The following is a 10,191-nucleotide window of genomic DNA, read 5'->3' on the forward strand; positions in this document are numbered from 1 at the left end:
TCCCGGCGCGGGCGGGGGGAGCCAGGGCCGCCCCGCGGTGTGGCCGGGCCTGTGCCCAGCGGCTCCGGGCAGCGCCGCCGCCCTTGGTGCCGTTCATCCTCTAGCGATTGAAGCCGCGCTGCGGTTGGACAAATCTCTTGGGCGAAATCCGACGCCCCTGAGTTTTGGCTCCCGCAGGGGGGAGCACGGGCAGCCGGTATTCTGTGAAGGACGAATGTTCGTGCAAATATTTGTGCWGGGAAACGGGTCCAGCTGAGCGATGTTGGTATATAGGTGACGGTTGTGCGTAGTGTCTGATGCTGGAGGCAAAGGCAGTGTGTGCAAAGTAATAGGCGTTTGCGACTGAGAAAATAAACTGAAAAAGAAGACTTAATGAAGAGAGAAAACAAAGGTCCCGTAGCAGTTCGTAAATTACGGGAGGAGCGAGGACAAATCTTGTCTTACCCTAAGTGCTGTGAAGTAAAGTGATTGTTAGGGAAAGCCGTAGTTAAAGTGTGGTCATCTAGTTCGTGCATTTCTTTAAATTTCAGAATGGTTATTGTCTAGAAGTTAGATATGTGTGGGAAGGGCTTTTTTGTGCGTGTGTTCTCTGGTGCTGAAACCACGTGGTTCAAATACTTGATCTCAGAATGCCATTGTCACTGCCTGCAAGAGGATATGTTCGCTAAGCTGTTCCGGATGGAATTTCAGCTCCTCCCTCTCTCTCTTCACAGATGCCGGAAGCTGTGCAAACTCAGGACCAACCAATGGAGGAGGAGGTGGAGACTTTCGCCTTTCAGGCTGAAATTGCTCAGTTGATGTCTCTGATCATCAACACTTTCTACTCCAATAAAGAAATCTTCCTCCGTGAGCTGATCTCCAATTCTTCAGATGTAAGTACCAGARCTAGTCTGGTTAATTATGACGATTACTGAAATTTTTGGGAATAGTCAGGGAATGTTAAAGCCTACGTTTTCTCTTACAGGCTCTGGATAAGATAAGATATGAAAGCTTGACTGACCCGAGCAAGCTGGATTCTGGAAAAGAGCTGAAAATTAACCTGATCCCAAACAAGCATGATCGTACTCTAACCATTGTAGATACTGGCATTGGGATGACCAAAGCTGACCTGGTCAACAACCTTGGTACTATTGCCAAGTCTGGCACCAAGGCTTTCATGGAAGCCCTGCAGGCAGGGGCCGATATCTCCATGATTGGTCAATTTGGTGTTGGCTTCTACTCCGCATACCTGGTTGCTGAGAAAGTGACAGTGATCACCAAGCACAACGATGATGAGCAGTATGCTTGGGAGTCCTCAGCTGGAGGGTCCTTCACTGTCAGACTGGATAATGGTGAGTGTTCAGTGTTCCTGCTCAGTGATGCYGTTTAAAGATGTTTGTTACTGGCACATATTCTGGCTTGGGAAAAACACACAATAAAAAGTTGCACATGGAAGTTTATTTTTTAGACTCCAACAACTCTGTGTGCAGAGTCTTTAAAGATAAATCAGGACCAGACTACTAAACATTTCCTGAAGGTTACTTAAAATACATGCAGGGTACAGTAAACTTCAGAAATTAAGTAAAATTAAGGTTGTTTCTACACAATGAGAAGCTGTTTCTATAAAAAGAGAAGCCTCATTTGTGTAGTGGTGAAAAAATGGCTGGTACAGCAGTGGCTTTCAAAAGAATCAAGGTTTCCTCTGCTGCATCAAGTAAAACATGTAAATTCCATTCTAGGTGAACCTCTGGGCCGCGGAACAAAAGTCATCCTGCATCTTAAAGAAGATCAAACTGAATACCTGGAAGAGCGGCGAATCAAGGAAATTGTCAAGAAGCACTCTCAGTTCATTGGCTACCCTATCACACTCTTTGTACGTACCCTACTTGAAATACTAAAGTATTGYGACTTTTACACATGAGAGTTAAGTAAGAGTAGTCAGTTCTAGTTTTGTTAGTTTTAAAATACCTTTCAGATGATTATTGGGGGAAGCTCTTGAAAGTGTAGTTTAGTTGCTTAAAATTCTGTTTCACAGGATGAGATTTATAAAAAGGATGCTTTCCAAGCCAGTAGTGTGTTTGTCTCCAAATCATTAACTACATCTAGGTGTACTGTTAGGGGYCATTCAGTGTAAYGAGACAGARYAGTAAGAACTTYTCACAGMATGTGAAASCAAAACACTRCTTGGTATCAACAGTCATAGAGTCTTTTAAGTATAGGAAGAAAAGCTGAACACCATGTTCGTAAAGTTTTCTGGCTTTGTGAGACTGCAAGGGATGCTTCAGAACTATGACTTAAAAAGAAACTTGGAGCCTTTGTCAAGTACTCCTGTTTTTTGTAGGTGGAGAAGGAGCGTGATAAGGAGGTGAGTGATGATGAGGCTGAGGAGAAGGAAGAGGAAAAAGAAGAGAAGGAGGAAAAGACAGAAGACAAACCAGAGATTGAGGATGTTGGTTCTGATGAAGAAGAGGAGAARAAGGATGGAGACAAGAAGAAGAAAAAGAAGATTAAGGAGAAGTACATTGATCAGGAAGAGCTCAACAAGACCAAGCCCATTTGGACCAGGAACCCAGATGACATAACCAATGAGGAATATGGAGAATTCTACAAGAGTCTGACTAATGACTGGGAAGACCACCTGGCTGTCAAAGTAAGTTTTTCTCTCAAGACACACAGATGCTGTATATGTAGATGCATCAACTAGAATATACAGCACTGAGGCTGTAAGCTTATTAAACATGCTGTTGGAACTCTGAGCCCACGGTGCTTTGGTGTTCATAATCTGAATGAAATCCACAGTCAATGCAGGTGCCTTCTTGGTTCATAGTTTAGTTACCATGTGCAATTAAATTTTAAAATAGGTTAGAGAGAAACACAAAGAGTTGATGAGGTTTGTAATTTCTCATTGAAAAGGTTTTGTGCCTTTTTTTGGCCGACAGCGGGAAGTGCTGTATGAGCCCACATGTGCTTCCTAAATCTTAGTACGCTGTGTAAGGAACTGAGTGTTCTGAATTGGTCTGCTGACTTMATAACTGAACACACATTTGGTGTGTCTGTCTGTGGAAGGTGCTTGTTCCTGAGCAGCGTCTCAGCTGCTGTGTTAACGTGATCCCTGGTGGTCACAGTTTGTGTTCTGCATTTGGAGAGTGGTTAAGTGGTTACTTCAGTGGGAACCGTGCAGATGGACTAAAACAATCCTCTTATTTTCTCACAGCACTTCTCTGTGGAAGGGCAGCTGGAATTCAGAGCTCTGCTGTTTGTCCCACGACGTGCACCCTTCGACCTGTTTGAAAACAGGAAGAAGAAGAACAACATCAAGCTGTATGTGCGCAGAGTTTTCATCATGGACAACTGCGAGGAGCTGATCCCTGAATACCTGAGTGAGTATAATTTTAGGGAACGTGTGGCCTGAAAAGAAAAGAACTGCTTAGCTACTTAGTAGTTCATTTCTATATTTAAAGAAAATTGGAAGGGGCAGGATTTCAGTCCTGAACAGCTGATGAAGTATCTTGAGCAGCTGAAAGTACTGCTTAGTTTGTGTTATGCAGAGTTGTATAGAAAACAATTCATAATTTTCARTGGGCAGAGCCCGATGTAGCTGGTGACTGGTAACGTTTATTGTTGGAGACTAAGAAAGGTAATTCTGTCACTTTGCAGATTTCATGAGAGGTGTGGTAGACTCGGAGGATTTACCTCTGAACATTTCTCGTGAGATGCTGCAGCAAAGCAAGATCCTTAAAGTGATCCGGAAGAACTTGGTAAAGAAGTGCTTGGAGCTTTTCACTGAGCTGGCTGAAGACAAGGAGAATTACAAGAAGTTCTATGAGCAGTTCTCCAAGAACATCAAGGTTTGTAGTTACTCGGCTGAGCAGTGCTGGTGGTGGCAGTTACAGATGGTTCTTACGCTTGAGCTGCTGAACTACCACAGTTTAGTATTTACCTAAAGGAATCACTCAATAGTTTTTCCTTCYGTTTCTGTAGCTTGGCATCCATGAGGACTCACAGAACCGCAAGAAGCTCTCAGAAYTGCTGAGGTACTACACATCTGCATCTGGTGATGAAATGGTTTCTCTGAAGGATTACTGCACTCGGATGAAGGAAAACCAGAAACATGTCTACTACATTACTGGTGAGTTGGGAATGGAAATGGTCTGTAAAGTGCAGGCACCATGTGTAGGGTTACCTTTTGGGGGATATATAGATGGTATCCTTGCTTGGCAGGAATGGGAAACAATTTTACGTGGCATTCTTGGGAATGCAAATTTGCTTCCAAATCACTCCAGAGTATTAGATGCTGGAGTATGAATTTAAAATGTTCGAATGTAACAAGCTACTGTTAGTGCTGAGGCTTATCTGTGGCATTGTTTCTGGCAGGTGAAACCAAGGATCAGGTGGCCAACTCTGCTTTTGTGGAGCGTCTTCGCAAACATGGGCTGGAAGTGATTTACATGATTGAGCCTATTGATGAATAYTGTGTGCAGCAGCTGAAGGAATTTGAAGGCAAGACCCTGGTTTCTGTAACAAAAGAAGGTTTGGAGCTTCCAGAAGATGAGGAAGAGAAGAAGAAACAGGAGGAGAAGAAAGCAAAGTTTGAAAATCTTTGCAAGATAATGAAAGATATCCTTGAAAAGAAAGTAGAAAAGGTAAGTGTAGTACCTAGGTTACCTGTATGTAACAAGTGCAATCTGAAATGGATTTAGAGGGTAACTCTTGAACTTCTTGAAATGCTTATATTGTAAACTTGTTTCATATTCCCTCTGCAGGTTGTGGTGTCCAATCGTTTAGTTACTTCTCCATGCTGCATTGTAACCAGTACATACGGCTGGACTGCCAACATGGAGAGGATTATGAAAGCTCAGGCATTRAGGGACAACTCCACAATGGGATACATGGCAGCAAAGAAACACCTGGAGATAAATCCTGATCATTCCATCATTGAAACACTGAGGCAGAAAGCAGAGGCTGATAAGAATGACAAATCTGTGAAGGATCTTGTCATCTTGCTGTACGAGACAGCACTCCTGTCCTCTGGCTTCAGCTTAGAAGACCCTCAGACACATGCCAACCGCATTTATAGAATGATCAAGCTTGGGCTGGGTAAGTTTGGTGACCTGTCCTGGCTGCACTGAACTTAGGGTGTATTGTTTTGAGATGGCCTCGATTGTGTCTGGGTGGTATGGAAGTGCTGGACCCTTCAGGCGGTTGAAGTGCTGTGGGGATAAAAGGTTTGAGTTGTGCTGTCAGCRTTAATGGTGTGTGTGTTTCCTGCACAGGCATTGATGAAGATGACACTGCTGCAGAAGAAGCTAGTCCAGCAGTCACTGAGGAGATGCCACCTCTCGAAGGAGATGATGACACATCACGCATGGAGGAGGTGGATTAAACCAGTTTACAGGAACTCATGAATGTTTCCTTGGCTAATATGAATAAGTTATATTTTGTATATTATGAATGTTACCTGCCAAAAAAAAATCTTTGACACTTTGTCTGCATTCCCTCTTTATATTTATTTTCAAAGATGTTATACCTTTATTTTTGTTACATTGCTTTTTCAGCTGATGTGAGATACAAATGCCATTGAGGGAATATTTTCTTTAACACTGTACAACCCTAAACAGGCAAGTAAGGAGTAGTTATTTTTGTCTGTATTAGCTGGTTGCAGGTGGCAGGGTTTTTTGACTTATTCTTAATTGCCAGAAAGGTGGAAAGAAGTTACGGAAGAGGGGAAGACATCAGGTTGTTTGAGTTTGTTTAGTGTTCCACAGCTCTTCAACTCTTTAAGTGTCTAACATACAGTACCTAGTAACTAGGTATCTAGGAGAGCTGAATCTTTTGGGGAAGCTTTAATCCTTCTGCTCCTAACAAGGTCTTGATGTTTAAAGTTGTTTTTTATACTGTTCAAGGATTCTGGATTGCACTCTACCATAGAATAGAATCCACTGTAAATCTCTATTGTGACTTATGCAACTCTGCATGTACAGTTCAAACCTAGAACTGTAAGAATAAAAGTGTTAAGAATTAAAATGTGTCACTGATTTGTCTGTTCACCCTGAAAAAATACCCTTAGCTCATGTGCCCGTGTGAGTTGCTCTGGATCCATACTYTCCTGTTGCATGTGTAATTAATTAGGGGTGCCTGCTGCTCCCACTACAAGTCAGTGCCAACAGTRGAGCAGCTGGCATGGTCTCTGAAGTGATTTGCTCCAAGCTGAGTTTAAATGTCTGTTGATAGCTCAGCAGTTTTGAAAGACTGGATGAGTGGAACTCTAGCCCTGGTCCATGCCGATGGGAGATGACCAGGTACTTTTGCCTGAGATGTTAGTTGCACATCACACAGCATGCCAGGGTGCTCTACATCGTTGTGCTGTACTTGGTGTTTTTCTTGGCATATCAAAATAAAAAGTTCTTGGTAAGCAGCTCCACTCAGCAACTTGCCCCTTTAGTTGACTTGCAGGCAGGTGATATTTGGTATTTACAAGAGCAAGTTGTGGCTTTCTAAGGAGATCTTTTTGTCAAAGCAGCACTCCGGAGGGGGGGAGGGGGAAGGCCAATCTCTTTTATCCAGAGGATGGGGCAGTGGCTACTCTGCAAGCTCGTGCATTCACTGGCCTTCAGCTACTTGAAGCTGGTGTGCCTGCATGTCAGTTCACTAGACTCAACTACCAAAAGACTCCGAACTTTCCCTCAAATATGAAACTTCTAATGGGACATGAAAATCAATTGATTCAGCACTGCTTACACAGTTGCTAAAGGCTTAATGTGTGTAACAAGTGGGGCATTTCTCTTCCACWCTTCACATTCATGATATGAAATGTTCAAAATAATTTCAAATTACGGTTGCCTAATAAAGGTGGCAGAAGTGAATGGTGTCTGCATGTCAGTGAAGGAAGCGTTGTCAAAGTAAGGACATAATTTCCTTGGAGAGTGAGGTGGGAGAAGCGGCTCCCCCATAGCCCTGCCTGGGACTGTGTGAGATGTGCTTGAGCTCTCGAGTGTCCCTGTGCCTCTGCAGGAGCTGTTCACCTTGTGGGCAGTGCAGCCAGGGTGAGATGGGCCTGAGTTCCATCACTGCCTCTGGTGGTGACTGAGCTACTTTTGCTGTAAAAACACATCAGACCAGATGCAGGGAGGGAGTTCCACTGTTTGTGAAGTGTGCGCCAGTATTGATTTCCAGCTTGGTGTGTGGGTGACAGAAGCAATGGTCAGCAGGAAAAGGCTGATGCTCAATGTTGGAAGATACCAGGAGAGCAGCCTGCTTTCGGTRGCTGCTTCAAAGCCTCTGTCAAAAATTCTGATTCAAAAGTATTGCATCAAAACTAAGATTTTAACGTATGTGTGTCTTGTGATTAAAATTTATTTTATAAGATCTATAATGTACAAAAATGGTGGAAATATTTTCCARTTACTACACTGGGATGTAAGATTTACAGTGACAAAAAGTACTAAAGACTTTTCCACTTGGTCAATGCAATGGTACAAGTCTTTACCTCGCTAAAAAATTAATTCCTCTCAGAGAATAATTCAGGTTCAGAAACTCACAGGTTATCTCCAATGTTCCTTGCCCAGAGAACGTATTGGTGTTCTGAGTTACTTCTTGCATTACACTGAGGAGTCAGACCGTACGAAAGCCTGGACTCAGGGAAATCAGAGCTTGTTTGGGCTGGCACAAATTGAGTGCTAGGCCAAGAGTGAAAGGGAGAGGCGAGCACTGAGCAGTGGAAAGGATTGGAATGAACCCTCGAGAGAGCCCTGCTGCACCTTTGTGACCCTCTGGCCACCTCATTCTCAGGGCAGCCGCAAGGCTCAGCGATGGCATCAGCTGTGTGCCCTGGGACGTGGACAGTCATATCTCCCYTGGAATCCTTTGTGTGGCTGCCCCGGCTGCCTGGCCCTGCCAGAGGGGACAGGGAAYGGCTGCAGTGGGAGCCTTGGGCTGTGCTCACCCTCACAGACACCATTTCACCACAACCCAATCCCTCCATGGAGCCCGGGGCCTTGCTGCCAACAGCTGCTGCCTGTTAGGTGTCAGTAGCTAATTTTGAGCAGGCTTTTGTGGGAGTAATGAGTTCCAGCCTTGGATTTGGGTGAAGGATGGTGGTCATTTGTGCTCATTCAGCTCAGCTGCTGCTGCAGGCACTAACACTTCAGTTAAGCACTAAGGAGCCTCCTTAGCTCCCACCTCGGTGGTGGGAGGTGCTGAGTGAGACTTTTGGCTGCTGTGTTTGAAAATGATTGGAGATTATGAAGAGAGGGAATAATCATCRGATGGTCTTGGTCTGGGTAGAGAAGGTAAGGAGATGGAAAGGCAGGTGTCTGGGAAGAAAAGGGGTGTAAGCAACAGGGCACAGCTCAGTTGGGACAGAAGTGAAGTGAAGGCTTGAGGGGCTTGTGAGGTGCTCCTGGGACAGCTGCTGTCACTGTCACCTCCCCTGGGACTTGTTCCTGGTGCCTTCCCACTGCAATAACCCACTGCTGGCTTCAGAGTGAGATGGCTGTTTTGCTGAGGTTTTTGTACAGTAGTACCTTCTGCCCTGTGCAGAAAGATGCAGGAAAGCCAGCTAGGAAAGAGATAATGGGAAGAAAAGGAATTTGATTTGGAAAAAATGTAAAAAYAGTTCTTCCTTCTTATAAWAATAACAAGAAGAAAGGGAATGGARATGTGGYTTTTACAGGGTCAAATCGGATCTGCATTTACAGATAGGCTTCACCCTGGGTTTCCTTGCTTGGTGGCCTCATTTTTGACGGTGCAGCTCTCCAGGTGGAGGAGGTTGAGCAGGGCTGGGGTGAGGGGGGAGGTGGGGGCAGCAGGGCCCGGCCCATAAAGCTGAGGAGTGGAGAGGCCCCGGGACCAGRAATGGCCTCGGCTGGGAGGAGACAGCGGCGGAGGAAGAGACGAGGRGCTGGGCAGCACATGGAGGGTGAGGAAGGGAGAGAACTCCTGGTGGGGGGCAAGTGTGAGGGGATGGAATTTTGGGAGTGGGAAACTAGAATGGAGGGCTGCTTTATGGCACAGCTTTGTATTTATCCCTCTCTAGGCTGGTTGGATGTCYTGACTACAAATACCTCTTTTAGGATTCACAAAGCTTGTAGTGCCTAAAAGGAAAAGAAAAAAAAAGTCCATGTTACTGGCATAAGCTTACTTTAAAAAAATTATATTGTCCTCATGTTGCATGAAGGACCAGTGAGTGAAGTCTTTTTGTGGTAGAAGACAGAGGCTTCTTCTTACTTTTTTTTTAAACAGAAGCTTTCTTTGATTGAGAGTTTAACACAGACTGTGTGAAGGACTGATGAACTTTTCTAGCATAAAGGGAGTAGCCAGGTCTGGGTAATTTATCTGAGGCTTTCTCTAATGTGCTCTCCTACCCTCTGCCTGTTTCAGTAGATGCTCAGGAAAAGGAGGATTGTGTTAAAAGCCCAGACTGCATAGAAAGACTGGCACGAAAATACATGGTAACTTTTCTGATTGCTACTTTTCTACCTCCCTATTTGACTAAAATTCAAAAAGTGTTTGGTTTTTTTGTCTTTGGCCCAGATGGCTGGGCTGGAAAAGCTTGCATGAAGAACAGGTGTGGATGAGTTAATTTAAATGGGGGATGAGTTAATTTAAATGGGAGAGATGGAGGGAGCTCTTCCACTTCTGTGCTACCCTCTGGGGAACAGGGGAGCTGTTAGTTTGTAAGGTCCCTTTCTAAGCAAGTGCTTTAGGAAAAATAGCATTTTCTGAGTCATTTATCTGCAGTTTCATTTCTGGGCTGTAGGGCCACCAAATGCAAAGAAACAAACAGAACCACAGTGCAAACTAAAATTTGTTTTGTAAAGTTACTCAATCCTGGAATAACYATTCTTAGCAAGTGCGAGGCATGTTCTGCACTGCTTTCCTTTGTGTTTTTGGGGGTCAGGAGTGATGTGAGAGACTTCTGTTTTTCCCTCACGTCTCACTTGCACAACCCAACCAGCAGCAAAGCTGTGGGATATTTGGAAAGACAAGCTGGCTTCAGATGGGAAAACTTTGGAAAATCTCAGCACATAGTTTGTACTAGAACTTCAGCTTCAGCYTGAAGCAGCAGTAACTTCTGCTTTGAGTGGCATTTCTTTCCCTTCCTCCTCTGCAGCAGAAGTGCACAGTGGAGTCAAGCACAGAGTCCGAGTCTGAATCCAGAGTGGAGGTAAGGACTGACTGAACTGTTCTGATGGTGATGTGATTCCCTCACGT

General features: G+C 44.5%; 1 protein-coding gene across 1 annotated transcript in view; it reads left to right on the forward strand.

The window, feature by feature from the left end:
• HSP90AA1 (heat shock protein 90 alpha family class A member 1) overlaps positions 1-6,003 on the forward strand; it is a 7,315-nt gene extending 1,312 nt beyond the window's left edge. The window contains exons 2-11 of the mRNA XM_057365779.1: positions 714-872; positions 965-1,331; positions 1,719-1,852; positions 2,321-2,629; positions 3,194-3,359; positions 3,637-3,827; positions 3,961-4,108; positions 4,354-4,622; positions 4,743-5,076; positions 5,253-6,003. Coding sequence (XP_057221762.1) covers positions 714-872; positions 965-1,331; positions 1,719-1,852; positions 2,321-2,629; positions 3,194-3,359; positions 3,637-3,827; positions 3,961-4,108; positions 4,354-4,622; positions 4,743-5,076; positions 5,253-5,362 — 2,187 coding nt within the window. The 3' untranslated portion in view covers positions 5,363-6,003. The remainder of the gene's footprint in view (positions 1-713; positions 873-964; positions 1,332-1,718; positions 1,853-2,320; positions 2,630-3,193; positions 3,360-3,636; positions 3,828-3,960; positions 4,109-4,353; positions 4,623-4,742; positions 5,077-5,252) is intronic.
• The last annotated feature ends 4,188 nt before the right edge of the window (positions 6,004-10,191 follow it).

This window comes from Malurus melanocephalus, unplaced genomic scaffold, assembly GCF_030028575.1.
Source record: "Malurus melanocephalus ecotype Western Australia unplaced genomic scaffold, MMel_1.1 scaffold_57, whole genome shotgun sequence".
In the NCBI taxonomy this organism is placed as follows: Eukaryota; Metazoa; Chordata; class Aves; order Passeriformes; family Maluridae; genus Malurus; species Malurus melanocephalus.